At 36.3% G+C, this 17,293-nt stretch overlaps 1 protein-coding gene across 2 annotated transcripts in view; it reads left to right on the forward strand.

The window, feature by feature from the left end:
* HNMT (histamine N-methyltransferase) overlaps positions 1-17,293 on the forward strand; it is a 50,124-nt gene that overhangs the window by 4,481 nt on the left and 28,350 nt on the right. The window contains exons 2-3 of one of the 2 annotated variants that reach the window (XM_003309264.6): positions 1,308-1,360; positions 12,229-12,489. In XM_003309264.6, the coding sequence (XP_003309312.1) occupies positions 1,308-1,360; positions 12,229-12,419 (244 nt within the window). In that variant the 3' untranslated portion in view covers positions 12,420-12,489. Of the gene's footprint in view, positions 1-1,307; positions 1,361-12,228; positions 12,490-17,293 lie in introns of those variants that run through there. The other variant, XM_001156140.7, reaches the window with a different exon arrangement.

The following is a 17,293-nucleotide window of genomic DNA, read 5'->3' on the forward strand; positions in this document are numbered from 1 at the left end:
AGTTTTGTTTGCCATCCCAAAGTCCAAAGAAACAAACACCATCCTTTTCCCTTCATGGTTCTCCTACAGCAGTCATCTCTTTTCCTTCTCTCTTTCATCCTGTTTCAACAGACTTTAGATCTGCTTCCTCATTTTTGAGCTCAGTTTTAATCCCATTGCCATCTGACTTCAGTCCTCAATCTTCTTTTACAACTGCTATTACTAAAGACACTCGTATTGCCAAATTCAATGGAGATTTTTCCTTTTTTAAGTAGTACACTCTGCTGCTTTTGCCATGACGACGGGCTTTCTCTGCCTCCAATTACTCTGGTACCTCTCTGTGCTTTATTTCTTTTCTTCTCTGTCTTCTTTGTATATTCTTCACAATCCAGTGATCTTTAGAAGTTGGTATTGCATCACCATCCACTACTACTATAACTCTGCAATATCTTTGGGTGATGGAATCTACTTTTCTAGCACTGACCATTACTTTATGATAATGATTCTCCAGAATACATCATTGACCCTGATTTCTCTCCTCCCAGCTTAAATCTTGCAAATCCAAATGTCTGCTGAATTCGTATTTATTTTTTTTAAAAGCCCTGACAAAACATAAGCTTGCTGCCAAACTGTATTTCTCAGCTTCCTTTTTGGCATCACCCTTTGCCCAGTCATCCAAGCCTGAAACAGGGAAGTCACTGTGCATTCATATTTTTTTCTGACCTCTTCACATCAATCTAACAGCAAGTCCTACTGGCTTATTTCCCAATCTGTCCACTCCACTCTATTTCTAGTACCTGAGTCATAATTCGGGCTTTATTATCTCACATTTCATTTTGAGAGCAAAGTGATATCTGTTTTTTTAATGCCTAGGATAGAATACACATAATGCATATTTAATAAACACTTGTTCATTAAAAGGAAGGTTAAAAAAAGGGGGAGGAAAGAAGGCAAACATTATAGATAGTGGGAACCAGCTGAGCCTTTCCTTTATCTATGATGAGTGGCTTATTATATGACTAGACTTAAAACTCCACTTTTTCTGTTCTTGTTCTCCAAACCATAACCAAACAAATGGCATTTTGTACTTCTGATATGTACATACTGCCATTTCCAAGTCTCCCAGTTCAAGATTGTTAATGAATAAAACCTATATTTTGAAATATACTCTAAAGATGGCAATATAACTGATATAATTGGGACATTTCATGTTGGCCTAGTTTTCATTCATTGTATTTTTAGTCTGTTCTCTTCAACTAGACTAGATAATCAGATTTCACAAAGCACCTAACACATTTTTCTAAAACTACATAATTTTTTTCTTTCAGGATTGGAGACACAAAATCAGAAATTAAGATTCTAAGCATAGGCGGAGGTGCAGGTATGAATAATATTTTTAAAGTTCATATTTCACTTTAAACATTATGCTGTGTGATGACAATATTGTTCATTTTTTAGGAAGACTTTTTTTTTTTTTGCTTTTGGAAGAGATCGGCTTATTAAAACTAGCAATATTACTTCAACTAACATTAATGCCCCCATAGATTTACAGGGTTTAGGACATTAGCCTTCATTACTATCTCTATCGTGAATAAGTGATGTGACTTGTTCTTTTGATAGATGAAAAATCAAATAGGATAACTTTAAGGATAACTCTTATCCAAAATGATTAAAATACTCACAGAAAAGGAAAATCTCATAATAAGCTTCTTAAGTTTGTGCCACTTAAAACCTTGTTCATGGACTGGTTACTGTTTTTCAAACTGTTATTGGTCCATGTGAAGATTTGAAATGTGCACTGGAGGCTGGGCGCGGTGGCTCACGCCTGTAATCCCAGCACTTTGGGAGGCTGAGGTGGGCGGATCACGAGGTCAGGAGATCGAGACCACCTGGCTAACGCGGTGAAACCCTGTCTCTATTAAAAATACAAAAAATTAGCCGAGCGTGGTGGCAGACGCCTGTAGTTCCAGCTACTCGGGAGGCTGAGGCAGGAGAATGGCGTGAATCCTGGAGGCGGAGCTTGCAGTGAGCCGAGATCGCGCCACTGCACTCCAGCCTGGGTGACAGAGCGAGACTACGTCTCGGAAAAAAAAAAAAGAAAGAAAGAAAGAAAGAAAAAAGAAATGTGCACTGGAATATAAACTGATGCACAGGTTTTTTCATTGAGAAAGTCTCACCATGGGGAAAAATGTGCTCAGTGACAGAGTTAATTTACATTCTTGTGAACTCATTCTTTGAGTGGCATGGGCCTAATCTGTTCCCTTCCTCTTACTCAGTTCCAAAACTGAATGCTTAGAATTACCTCTAGCATTCAGATAACTCCTAAGCACCTTTTTTTTTTTTTTTTTTTTTTGGCGGATTCTCACTCTGTCGCCCAGGCTGAAGTGTGCAGTGGTGCAATCTTGGCTCACTGCAACCTCCACCTCCAGGGTTCAAGCAATTCTCCTCCCTCAGCATCCTGAGTAGCTGGGATTACAGGCACCAACCACCGCATCTGGCTAATTTTTGTATTTTTAATAGAGACGGGGTTTCACCATCTTGTCCAGGCTGGTCTCAAACTCCTGACCTTGTGATCCACTCACCTTGGCCTCCCAAAGTGCTGGGATTACAGGCATGAGTCACACGCCCAGCCCTAAGCATCCTTTTATAGGCATTTTATAGTGTCATTACTTTTAGATCCAGTGCTTTCATTCTAGGGGAAAATTTAAAGTCTGGAAAGGTAGATGGACACAGGTAACTCAGCCTCCAGTGAAATTTATGATCTTGGCTGAAACATCAGTAAAATGGGAACAATGAATTTTATCTCCTAAGGTTGTAGTGAGAGTGATATAGGTAACATTTACAAAGTGCTTAGGACATTCTTATTGCTCCTGGAGGGTGAAGGCTATTCCCTTCTGCAAAAGTAAAATAAGTTTCATCTCAAGACTTTTCCTCATATCAACTCCTGAAGAGTGTTTGCTTTATTTTTAAGTCATCTGGAAGTTTGGGTTAATGCATTAATATATAAAATATGTAGATATATTATTTATATATTTATCTTTAGTTATTTTCTTTTGTCTGAGTGATAGTTCAGTAATGGTTACAACTCGATATCAAGTGGACACTATTGTCACTTGTAACTTAATGCCAAGTGGTAATCCCTTGAACCTCTTAAGTATAAGTGTTCTAGTGCCCCATGAATGAGTTGAACTGTGGCTCATATTAACACAAAGATAACTAAGAGCTCTCTAATGAAATGAGATCACTGATTTTTTGTTTTTGTTTTTTGTTTGTTTTTTGAGATGGAGTCTCGCTCTGTTGCCCAGGCTAGAGTGCAGTGGCACGATCTTGGCTCACTGCAACCTCTGCCTCCTGGGTTCAAGCAATTCTCCCTGCCTCAGCCTCCCTAGTAGCTGGGATTACAGGAACCTGCCACCACACCCGGCTAATTTTTGTATTTTTTAGTAGAGAAGGGTTTCGCCATGTTGTCCAGGCTAGTCTCGAACTCCTGACCTCAGGTGATTCACCTGCCTCGGCCTCCCAAAGTGCTGAGATTACAGGCATGAGCCACCGTGCCCGACAGAGATCACTAATTTTTAATGTCATTATTTGTTAATTTTTCATGAAATACACTGTGATATAGTGTAATAAGAACTAATCATTAAAATCATTTTACTTTATTATCATCTTTCACCAAGAAAATAGAAACCAACAAAGACAGACAATGAAGGGGATTGTCATGAACAATACCATAGAGGGTATTTAAGCTAAAATACTTTATTATTGGTTATACTTTAAGTCCCCAAAATTATAATAGTTATGAATTGTCTATAGAATGTCTTATTAATTCATTTAACCAAGACAGTTATTTCCTGTGTGTTTTGGATATGAGTTTCAGGCAACCAAAAGGCAATGAGACTATCATTTCATAGTGTCACTTGTGCTTGGACAAGAAGAGAAGGCCTACAAGAAAAAGTAATTAAAAACAATCTCTATCATGGCCAAGTTAATTGACCTTTTAATATAAAGTTAATTGAATTTCTAATGCAAATTTATCCAGATGCTTATAAGCTATCTAGAGAAGGGAACGTTTGGCCTGCACAGTGAGTCCTTACATAAAGGTGCACATGGAAGCTAATACAGAGAACTTAACAAAATAAAGGGAACAACTCTTGGAGTTCTTCTGACTGAGCCCTAATAATGTATTAATAACAAACTCCACCTTGGGGAAAATGTGGGTGCCCTTTAAGGTCACTTTTCGTAAGAAATCAATCAGAAATGTAAGAAAAACCCCAAGAAAAATTCAAGTTATATATACTTAGCTTTCACTACCCAACTAAGTTATATGAAATCAAAAGCAATGCATTTAAAATCCCTAGGTCTAGGTGTCTGTTGCTTGAAAGAACAGTGTTTTGAGGGGAAAGGACACTCTACTTCAGTTAGTTTGAGTGCTCATGTAGCAACTGGGAGATGGTTATCTAATCACCTATTATGGCCTGACTATAAGCATCAGGCAGAACAACGCGTTACTCTACAGCAAGGAACTTTCTATCCTTGCCTTAGAGAAATGGTCTCCCCATATATTCTATGATCTACAGGGTGCCTGAGAGTTTTGTATTGTCCCATGGCTTGAGTATCCTTCCAAATCATTCATTAAACTCCAGTCCCTAGCAAATGAGGCCATTGATCCTGTTCACTCCTTTGTGCTCAGCTCCTATAATGTATCTCATAGGGTCCCATTTCTGTCTTAGTTTACAGGTTTTATTACCTCAAGTTTCTTTCCTTGTTCGCACAGATAGATAGGCACATGGCTTTGGTGCAAATATTCTCTAAGCATTCATAATGGTGCTACCACTTCTCCCACCGTGCTTCAAAAACACACAAAAGCAAACCAGCTAAAAGCCTTCCTAGATGAAACTGCTACTTTTATACCACTTAATTCTCATGTTTTTTTTTGGGGGGGGTGGTCTATTTGATTTTTTTCAGAAACATGAGCAGGGAGGGGATGCACATATGCCCTATCGATTAGCCTCTCCTCTTGAGTCTGGTGTTTATATGGGAAGAGTTTTCATAGTTTAAGAGAGAATGTGAGGTTTTTGCAAAGGTGCTTGGCACTTCAGTTTAGATGCCAAGCAATTATTAGGGCTCTGAGAAATTCAAAAGAAAGGTAGATGACTCTGAGTCATCTACCATATCAATAAATTATAACTGGTAAATAACAGTTATCCATAGATTACACATTCTAATGTTAGGAAAATGTATGAAATAAATATTATATGAACCCAATAGGAAGAAAGAGAGGAAAACAAACCATGAACAGAAAAACAGACCATGTAGCTTTTACAGAGACCAAACTTGGAAGTGTAAAGTTATGCATGTATGTTCATGTATATGAGTTTGTGTGCTTTAATGAGACAAAATGAGTGGCCAGAATTGCTTTATTCAGGGTCTTGAAGTATTCATGTTGTTAATTTCTGCAATTGTTTTTAGGTTTTGAGAGTAATGCATATATTCTAAATCTCATAGAACATGCTTCTGGGTCCATCAACATTGGTGCTTCCTTAAATTAAACCTCTTGATGGGGGTTTTCATTATTATTCAACTTCTAATGAGTGTTGTCTTCATGCTAGATGGTACGTGGGAAAAAAGAAACCCATATTCTTTTTGGTAAGAGAGAATGCTATTAATTTACAGTGCATATATTTATACCTGAAAACATGTTCCAAAAAGCAGTCACGGCCAATGTGTTCTCCTTGCTCTGGGCTCTGCTTAAAGGATAATCATTTTATCTGTCCCACTGTTTGGTTCTTATGTTCAAATGCCAGAAAGTTTTTTAAGAGTTAGACAGAGCTGTAACTCAAATAATCACATTTAATCCAGCTTCCTACTTCTATTTTCATTAACCTATTGTATACTAACTCAACCACTATACCATTGCTATACCAATAATTGTATATACATATATAGATAAATTTTTTAACCCACTCAAGCAACTCATATATGAAATACAGGTGTTATCAACCTTCATAATATTTTTTGTAATAATTTTTCTGACATATGTTGAGACCAGTGTGATGGGTCTCCTGTTCTGCAGCATATAGACACTAGCATTTCTACAGAGGTTAAAACCTAGAAGAAAATTTAGAGACCATCAACACTCTCACTTCACAAATAAGAAACCTGGGGACAATCAAGGCAGAAGAAAACCCAGATCTCTTGACTTTAGTCCAGTCCAACAAATTGTACTAAACAGATTTAATAGTTAATTCTTAACCTGGTAAAGGAGAAAGTGTCTGAGACAGCTCTCAATCAATTTAGAGGTTTATTTTACCAAGGTTGAGGATGCAACTGAGAAAAAGAGACATAGGTTGCAGTAGCATCTGTGATCTGTGCTTTTTCCAAAGAGGTGTTTGAGGGCTTCAATATTTAAAGGGGGAAGAGCAGCAGGAGAGAAGGAGGAAAGAAAAAAATGGGAGGGTAGGGAGTAAGGTAAGTGGTCACTTTCTTGTGAGGGTTTGATCAGTACTCACCGAATCCACATGTTATATGTAAAAGGAGGGGGGCCACATGGAGAAATAGTGGCCTTCTGTCATTGCACCTATCTATTTAGGTACAAAAGGGAAGGCAGTTTTTGTGTGATCCAGTTCTCAAGTGTAACTCTTCCTTTTAACATAGTGAGTTTGGAGTCCCAGGATTTTATTTTCCTTTCACAGGAGAGATTAGGTACTTAGCAATGACTAGATATTTGAAAATCTAACCTTATCAGATTATTAACCTTGTCTCCTTTCATAAATAACATGTTAAGGTAACACAGAAGCTTAATACTTTAAGCTGATTGGATGGCAGTAGAATGAATGTAATTCAAGTAGGAACTGGAAGATCCAGTGTGTCAGGTTTAGAAACTAGGAGGTGGCAGGAAGCAAAGGATAATGTTTACCAATGATCCATAGTAAGCCAACAGTACAGATCAACAAACTTAAAATGTGTGAGAAAATACAGGGAATTGAGGTATTTTTTGCTTGGAAAAAAGAATTTGATTGTGCTTATTGCCATTTTCGTATATTTTCTGATGGGCAAACAATAGAATATTTGCCCTCAAAGCGCCAATGGTTGAAAGCTTCAGAGAGTGATTTCTTGGCTCAGTGTAAGAGCCTGTTGGCTGGGCCTGGTGGCTCACGCCTGTAATCCCAGTACTTTGGGAGGCTGACTGGGGCCGATCACCTGAGGTCAGGAGTTTGAGACCAGCCTGGCCAACATAGTGAAACCCGGCTTTTCTAAAAACACAAAAATTAGCTGGGCATGGTGGCACACACCTGCAATCCCAGATACTCGGGAGGCTGATGCAGGAGAATCTCTTGAACCTGGGAGGAGGAGGTTGCAGTGAGCCGAGATCCGGCCATTGCACTCCAGCCTGGGGGACAGAGCAAGACTCCATCTCAAAAAAAAAAAAAAAAAAAAAAACCTGTCTATAAATAGAAAATAACTTCCACTCCTTGGGAGATAAAAAGTCATTCTAGTGGTGTCAGCACAGGTTGGAGAAATACTTTACAGATATGTTATGGTAGGGACTTAGGCACTGATTTTCTTGTGTGTTTGGGCCGTCAAACGTGCTTTCAGTCTTGAAATCTTGTTTTATGAGTCACCTTCTAGAAAAGAGGTAGGAATATTTTTCGGAGTAGTGTGGCTATTACCATGTTTGTTGTATTGAGGAAGCGGTATTCTAATGGGGTTTCTAGACCTGCAGACAACTTTGGGAATGGATTTTAATTGCTTATAACTAAAAATGAGTAAAAACTAGTACTTATATGCAGCATCATAGCAGTTAACTCCTTTACCAGAAGGATATAGATTATAATCATAAACTAATCTACAAGATTTAGAACTACTTTACATAAACACAGTTATAGTTTGGGGCATCATTTTATTAAAGGCATTTGTTAAATATATGATTAAAAAATAAAGTATTCTTCATAAATAATTTTACCAAAATAGCTTACCCCATTGTATTGTATTTAAAACTTTCAGTGAGCATTGAGCTATTGTTAAAGACAGATAAGTTACAGATTCAAGAGAAGGGAGCATAGTGTTAGAACACTGGAATGATTGTCATTAAAAGCAGAGTAAACAAGATTGTTTTGGCTAATTCACTAAGGTTAGAAACAGCAAAACAAGGGATAATGAACCAAGTGAGGACAAAACTATCATTGCAGATTAAATGACTGTATACTTACAAAAGCAAATAAACTTAGTTCTAAAGCCTTATAATTAATAAGAATGCAGCAATGGGCTTAAACAGGTAAAATAGAAAAAAAGCAGTATGGTAGGTTCTTATTTTGTTTTGTTGTTGTTAATGTTTGAGTGTTTTCCATTCCCAATTTTGATTATTTACAATCTACATAAAAGTCCATGGCATGTGTTTATCTGTAATTTTGCTGAAGGGCAATTTTGTATCTTGCCAGTTTTTGTGCCATTTTGGTCTGCAGTCTCTTAATCAGTGAATAAGTTTCCTCCTGACAGTCACGCTGTATAAAACTTTGCAATTTAATATACACAGTCATGCAACTCTGGTGTAGGTGACTTGTTGTTATCTTCATTTTATAGATAGTGAACCTAATAATATATGCCTGAAGGGGATTGGGGGGGTTGCAGGGATTGAGATCAATTCCTTGGGTCTCCTTCAGCTTGATCTCTATTAACAATAACAATCTGAGAGAAATGACGAAAAAATATTTGGTTAATTAGCTAATAATATATTTTATTCAAAATATAAAAAATTTATTTAAAGAAAAGTTCAAATGTTTGCTAAGAATAATTCAAAAAGACTTAAAAAGCCAATAACATATAATACTGATGAGGTTACAGTGATATGGAAGTTTTCATGTGCAAAAGGTAAAGGTATGAAATTAAAATTTCCCTGAAAGTAATTTGGCATTATATAGCAAGAACAGTTCTGATTTTCATCTAATATGCCCTGGCCTGGCCCTGCTGGTTGTTAAAAATATTGAAATTCTTGATAAACAGCTACTCTTCTTCCATATTATCACAGCCCCAGATACTGCTTCAGTGCTTTCTCCTGGACATCCCACCTTGCCTCCCCGCCCCCCATCTCCAGGGCTCCAGCAATTGGCCTGGCCTTGCCAGTCCAGGAGGGCTGCTAGGACTGTGCTACAGTTCCTCAGCCTGCATCCTTTCTGAGCACCTGCCACCCTTGGACTTGAGCTTTTTGTGGTGGTTGTTATTGTTGTTTATCACTGTTTTTAAAAATATCATCACAGATCAAGAGTCTTATTCCAATCATTAATTCCCATTATGGAAATTAACTTAAAAAAGTAAGATTTTTGCACAAAAATTTATGGCTCATTATCAGTCTCCTCACAATAGCAAAATATCTAAAACTATATATGAGACCAACGATAGTGAATTTTAAGTATATTTATATACGTATATATTAACTATACTATAGTTATATATGTATATATTAACTGTAATATAATATTACATAATTATATAACATATGATTATATAATATAGTATTATACAATACATATGATTATATAATATAGTATTATACAATACATATGATTATATAATATAGTATTATATACAATACATATGATTAGATAATATAGTATTATACAATACATATGATTAGATAATATAGTATTATACAATACATATGATTATATAATATAGTATTATACAATACATATGATTAGATAATATAGTATTATACAATACATATGATTAGATAATATAGTATTATACAATACATATGATTATATAATATAGTATTATACAATACATATGATTATATAATATAGTATTATATAATACTTTATAATTATGTAATATAGTATTATATAATACTTTTTATAATTATGTAATATAGTATAATTATATAATTTAGTATTATATAATAGTCTTATATAATAGATAGTATAAAGTATACTCCATATTACATAATTATAATAGGTAGTATACATAAAATAGGTAATCTATTATATTACATATAATAAGTAATATATAATATATATAATTGGTAATACATTATATAATATTCTTATATAATATACTATATAGGCATACTATATTATAGTAAATTGTATAATATATAGCATAGTTCATATATGTTATATAGTATCATTATATATTATGTGTTATATATAGTACATAATATATAAAGTATAATTTATGTTATATAAGACAAACTATATGTAAAATTATATATTCACATATAAAATATATCCATCTATATTTCCATATATAAAGTATATATAAATACAAATATAAATGAATTTTACATAAATGTATACTTTTATTTATTTATTTATTTATTTTGAGACGGAGTCTTGCTCTGTCGCCCAGGCTGGAGTGCAGTGGTGCGATCTCGGCTCACTGCAAGCTCCGCCTCCCGGGTTCACGCCATTCTCCTGCCTCAGCCTCCCGAGTAGCTGGGATTACAGGCGCCCATCACCACGTTTTTAGTAGAGACGGGGTTTCACCCTGTTAGCCAAGATGGTCTCGATCTCCTGACCTCGTGATCCACCCACCTTGGCCTCCCAAAGTGCTGGGATTATAGGCGTGAGCCACCACGCCTGGCCATACTTTTATTTTATTTATATTATATATGAAAGATTAATAATTAAATGAATTATTTCACATGTCCATTTAAGAGAATATAGTATAGCCACTACAAATAACACATTAAAATAAATTTTGATATATTCATAGTTTAACACTCAAGAGAAAGGCAAAATAATTTATATACATAATAATCTCACCTAGATAGACTAAGAAAAAAATTGATTTGATCAATGGAGAAAAATAAAAGTTTAGGAAGCAGTGAGATGTTTGTTTTCTACTTTTTACCTTTCTCTATGTCCTGAGTTTTCTGCATTATTAATTTTTAGCCAGAGAGAGAAAAAAACAAAACTATAATTTTATATACGAGAGATGATGGTAAGGACTAGACCCCCGGCCTCTCCTTCATCTCCTTCAGCTAAACAGCTGAAGCCCAAAGCACTGCTCCCACAAGTGTGTTTTCCTGACAGTTTTTCTTCAGAAGATTTTGATTCACCTGTAACAGGTTTTTTTTTTTTTTTTTTTTTGAGACAGAGTCTCCCTCTGTCACCCAGGCTGGAGTGCAGTGGCACGATCTCAGCTCACTGCAAGCTCCACCACCCAGGTTCATGCCATTCTCCTGCCTCGCCCTCCCCAGTAGCTGGGACTACAGGCGTCAGCCACCACGCCCAGCTAATTTTTAAATATTTTTTAGTAGAGATGGGGTTTCACTGTGTTAGCCAGGATGGTCTCGATCTCCTGACCTCATGATCCTCCCATCTCGGCCTCCCAAAGTGCTGGGATTACAGGCGTGAGCCACCACGCCTGGTCCTGTAACAGTTTTATACCTGTGCAAATATTTAAAGAGCAATCCCAGCTATGTTGTAGATTAGCAGAGCTTTTCTTCAGAGCCTATAGATTCTCAGTGCCTAGCACCGAGTATACTTCAGCTCTGAGGACAGTGAGGATGATGCTGATCAAGAGAATGGTGGCTATCCTCTGTTTCTTGAGGTATTTGTTGTATCTTTTCTGAGTTTTCCATCAAATATCTGTACATTTCAGTCTTCAGCACCCTTTGAAGCATTTTCTCTAAGTTTGTGTTTTGTAGAACATTTTGGTTGCATGACTTTTCTTAGACTTCCTGATGTTGCAAAACCCTCAGGCAGTAGATTTCCTGGGCCAAGGGCCAGAAGACACATGAAAACAAATGGCAACACCCTTTTGACTAAGAATTTATATTTATAACCCCCTTCTTGAAACTCTACAGCTATTTTAATATTTTATACTCATATTTTCATATAGACAGAACTGCTTTAATACTGAGGTACCCAGGGTGTTGGAGGGAGATAGACAGAGAAAAAGAGAAGTAAAGAAAAGAAAGGATCTTGTCAGGAATCTTCTGTCTTTCATATTGCAGTTCACAATCAGATTGTTCTTTCTCTGGCTGCAAACCCACACCTGAAATTATTTTTCATCTCCAAGCACGGAGTTATATGAGCAATCGCTCTTTCTAGAAACCATTTTTTTTCTGCCTGATATTCTAGTAGAGGGAACAAAAATGATAATAATCTTAATGCAACATGTAATAGAATTAAATTTTTCCTGCTGATAATATATATTTTGATATGAGAAATGAAGCAGGGATAGGCTGAAATCGAATGGCAGGAGATATGGCCACAGTCTTTAATCCCCTATTTTCTTGACCTGCAGATTGTCTCATTCGGGGAAGCTCCAGGGTTCTCAAGCGGAATTCGTGTTTCATTTTGTGTAGCACCCGTCAGAAAGACAAGCCAGGCATGAGGATCCATGATGAGCGCTCTTCTGAGTTGCCATTTGGAGCTGCCCGTTTAGAAAGCAAATCTGCATTTCCCTCATTCCTAGTTTCCTTCATCCTCTTTTAAGTGTCATCTTTTCCATGAAGCCTACTTGATCACACAGTTGAAAATTGCAAAGTCTTCACACCGCAGCTTCCCCTTTCTTTGTTGCTTTGGTTTTCTCCGTGGGACTTCCCACCATCCGTAAAATTAGGTGTTTTTGCCTGTTTTATTCACTGCTACATCTCCAATGGTTAGAACCTGACATTTAGTGGGTGCTCAATAATATTTGTTGAAGTAATGTATAATAACTTCACTTTCTTGAGTAATTACTATATATCATGAACTGTGGTAAATTATCTCCATGTAATGCCTGTAATCTTTACAACACCTCTAACCCTATAACATAAACCATGTTATACCCATTTTACACATATGCAATTTAAAGGACAGAGAGACCCACACATTTGCATAGGATAATTCTAGTGAATAAGAAATTTGGGTTGTTTTGTCTCTCTATAGGCTTCTTCTTATTATTATTATCACTATTTTGAAACAGAGTCTTTCTCTGTCATCCAGGTTGGAGTGCAGTGCCGCGATCTAGGCTCACTGCAACCTCTGTCTCTCAGGCTCACGTGATTCTCGTGCCTCAGCTACCCGAGTAGCTGAGATTACAGGCTCACGCCACCACGCCCAGATAATTTTTGTATTTTTAGTAGAGATTTCACCATGTTGGCCAGGCTGGTCACGAACTCCTGGCCTCAAGTGATCCACCAGCCTAGGCCTCCCGAAGTACTGGGATTACAGGCAGGAGCCACTGCGCCCAGCCTTAATTTTTTCTTTTCACGATTTTTTTCCATTTTAAATTAAATGCCTTTGGATTTTAAAAAATGCAGCATTCCTCTGCTATCTTATTAAACGTATCCTTGAACTTCAGGGAGTGGAGAATAGTTGTCTGGAAAATGAGACACTGCTTTTCTTTGTTTTTGAACTTAACAAGTTCCACATTCAGAGATCTCAATTACATGCCCTTCATTGAATGTAAGTATGATGCATTTAACATACAGCTTGTGTGAAAGCAGGATATTATAACCGCAAAAATATCTGACTTTAAAATTAAGTCAAATACTCAACATAGCCCAGAATGGAAACATGGGAATTAATTCTATAGCTGTGGCAGATCTGAGGGACAGGGTGTTACCAAAAATTGAGATTTACAGAGAAGGAGATTTTTAATAATTCAGTTTTCATTAACTTCCCAAATCAAAAAGCCAGCATATTCTGTTTGGTAGGAAATTACACAGGAGTGAAAAAAAAAATCCACAGTTCAGCTGATTAGAAAACAAGTTTTCATTAAACTAAAATTTATTAAATTTTTAAGAAATTTATAGCCAGCTAGCTTCCAAAAATTTGCTCATCGATATTGCTTAATAAAAAGTGTTTTCTTTCCCTTTATATGCTGTAATAACATAAACTGCCTAAGTGCTATCTATTTTGGAAGCTGAATCATAGAGGGGCTAAGTGTTATGAAGGCTTATTATTTTCCAGACACTTTGCTAGCCACTTGACATATGTAATCACATTTTATTCTAATGGAAACTCTGTGGGGACTTCCTTTAAAAATGAAAGAGCTGAGGTTCAGATATTTTGAGGCTCAGATGGTTTAAGATGCATTTCATCAAGTAATAGATGGTGGAGCCGATCTCCAAGCCCAGGTTGGATTTTTCCTGAAGCACATGATTTTTTCCTATTACCACAAAGCCTCATCCATAAATATCATGCAGAACCTATGTAGTTGCTCATTATAGAGAAAGTTCTAGAGCCTAAAGTAGTGCAAAGTAAGTGACCCAAAACCAGGAAGAGAGCTAACAGTAGAATACACAGACTTGCCCAAGGGGTATATCCTCCACATCCTCCACAAAGTATTTCCTGCTCTTCTTCTTGGACTCAGCCTCCCCTGTCCTCACTACAGTCACTAACTCTGCCTTTGTATTTTCACTGTTTGCCCTGAATAATTCCATTATACCATTGTTATAATTTATTGCACTTAATGTGTTTTATGTTTCCCATTACCAATCTGTACATTTTTATTCTCCTATTGTATATTTTTATACAATATACATATAGTGTATACAATATATATTGTAGGGAACAAAAAAAAATTCCCCCTCCACCCTCATGAATTCTTAGCTGGGATGGGTCCCTGTAACAAAAGATAGATTAATAAGAGGGAAACAAACACGTTTATTAACGTGCAGTGCTCATCATACAGGATACACTCCAAGGAAAAGTAACTCGAAGTAGTGGTTTGGAACTCTGGCTCATAGAGCATCTTCAACAAAAAACAATAAATTTGTGGGGAAATGACAGGACAAAGGAAAATTATTTTACGCTTCCAAGGGAGGGAAACTGTGGGAAGGTAAATATATGGGTGGAAAATATGAGTAAGTTTGTTTGCAGATTCCTCTGGTGCTGTCTCTGGGACGGTAAGAGTTTAGAGTTGTCTCCAGTAAAGGAGAATTTATAACCTGCCCTTAGGCAGAAGAGCAGGAGGATAGGGAAAATTTTCCTTCCATTTGCTGCTTCTTAATTGCCTTTAGCTCAAAAACAATTTTCTTGTCAAAGAGGCAGATGTCGAGGTGACCTGTTCTGGTTTCCCTCAATATATTAATCTTTCTTGCATTGTCATGGAGTACTATACCCTGAAGATTACCGTATTGCTAAGTATTGATCTGATCTATGGATTCTGACTGTTACAGAATACTGAGTGTTGTGCATCCACCACAATTTTTCTGCCTTATAACTTTCCATCTAACCCCCTTCTATCCCAAGCAATGCTGTAGTGAACGTGGTTCAGTATCTCCTTATCCACCCATGTGAGAATTTCTTAGGATTATGCATTTTCATTACATTCTCAATTCAGAACTCCTGGGTCGTAGGTTATGCATATATTTAATACGAATAAGTATTACCAAATTAGTCCCCATAGTGGCTGCTCCAGTCTATATTCTCAGTGGCCTGGATGAAGTTCCTCTATCTGAATATCCCTGACATCACTTAGCATTCTTTAGCTTTCTGATGTTTTGCAAGTCCAACAAGCATCAGGTGATATTGTATTGCTATTTTAATTTTCATCTCTTTGATTATTAATGAGTTTGAGCAATGTCAATGTGCCTATTAACTTTTTAAGAAATTATATCTATAAGCCCAACAGTGGGCATTTCCTGGCATATAATGAATCCTCAGTGGATGTATGATTGAAAGAAAGACATTATAGCATGCAAAATTCCCAAATTAGTCTCAGGCTTTGATTTTTGATACTTGTTGGTTATCTCGAAATCTGAACAATAAGTAAATATTGGAATTAAGTTTTTGAGGTAATTAACTACATTAATCAGTTGTCCTGATTTTACAGTCGAAGATTGTTGATAAGTTTGACATTGGGAAATTAAACTTAAAAAAATCATAAAAATAACATTTTTTAAAAGTTACCATATGATGTAAGGAGTGACTGTGAGTTATATTTTCCCATTTTGTAGATGAGCAAATGAGTTCGGAGAGATTTAAATACCCTATGAAAAGCATGCAGAATTCTGGTAGCACTATAAGGATAAATAAAAAGATTGGGCCATTTGGCTAGGGCTGGCATGAGTTAATTACAGTCATTATGTGATTAATAAAACATTTGATATACCAGCAATCATGTCATGAAGTTCTATTCTCTGCCTTTGAATAGTAGCAAACTAGGATTATAATTTTATAATGACAGACCAGTTTAAGATAGAAGAGACATGACACGTAAGACTCTCAGCTTCTCACTATCTGCCTAAAACGTGCATGGACAAAACTGGTGTGTGCTAAAGGCAGTGCCACAGGAACCGAAACTAAAAAAATAAAAAAGATTAAGAATGTATAAAACCGCTCTAACTCCATCCCTTGACTGCCTTGGGATCTCAAATAGCAGAAATGTATGTCCATCAACAATGCAAGTGGAAGTGTATGTCTAATTTAAAGCCGTGTCCTAAGAATAGGATTTCACATAATGCGCTAGCTAAAGAGTAGAGGGTTGGTAGAGCTTTTGTTAGGGATTTCCTTCCAGCCTATCTTCACATCTTACCCTTTAAACATGCTTTTTAAAATGTAACAGCAGAGCACCTAGAAAACCTATTTTTCCAAGTTGTGACTTCTCTCTTTCCTACATACTTTTATTCTTCTAGTCATCCAAGTAACTATCTTACTAGTAGCAGTCTGTGAGTCTGTCTATGCATTCACACATCCGTCTAACCAGCTGTCTACCTACTTATCCATATTTTTTAAGCAATAAAAATTTCATTTTGTAGACTCTTTTACTAGTGCACTTGCCCAGAACAGAAAGTCTCCCACTCAGAAGACCAGTTCTTTGAGTCACCAGATAAAGTTCATATATGATATAAGGTATAGTCACATCTTCAGTATACTAACATTTACTATAATACAGCAATGCCTTTTAAAATCAAATACACGTGATTTTACAAAACCAAATGTAAGCCTCCAGGATGTAAGAGAACAACTTGCATTATAAAGTATCCTTGAACCCAGGAGGCAGAGCTTGCAGTGAGCCAAAATCGCGCCACTGCACTCCAGCCTGGGCGACAGAGCGAGACTCCATCTCAAAAAAAAAAAAAATTAAAATTAAATAAAGATGTTTAATTAGATACATAATGGTAAATGTGGTACTAGTGTTAGTGGTAAATATGGTAATTAGCGTAGAGAGGTTAAATGATTACAGTAAGCTAAAGGCCAAATTGTTGTTAATTTGAGTTGTTTTATATATGTTGATAAATGCCTTGGAATAGTCACTTGCATGCAAAATAATAAAAGAAAAAATTTAGACCTGTAGTAATTAGTCAGGGTTCTCTAGAGAAACAGAACCAACAAGATTATATATATATAATATAAATACAATTTATATATATATACCT

This window comes from Pan troglodytes, chromosome 13 (genome assembly GCF_028858775.2).
Source record: "Pan troglodytes isolate AG18354 chromosome 13, NHGRI_mPanTro3-v2.0_pri, whole genome shotgun sequence".
Taxonomy (NCBI): Eukaryota; Metazoa; Chordata; class Mammalia; order Primates; family Hominidae; genus Pan; species Pan troglodytes.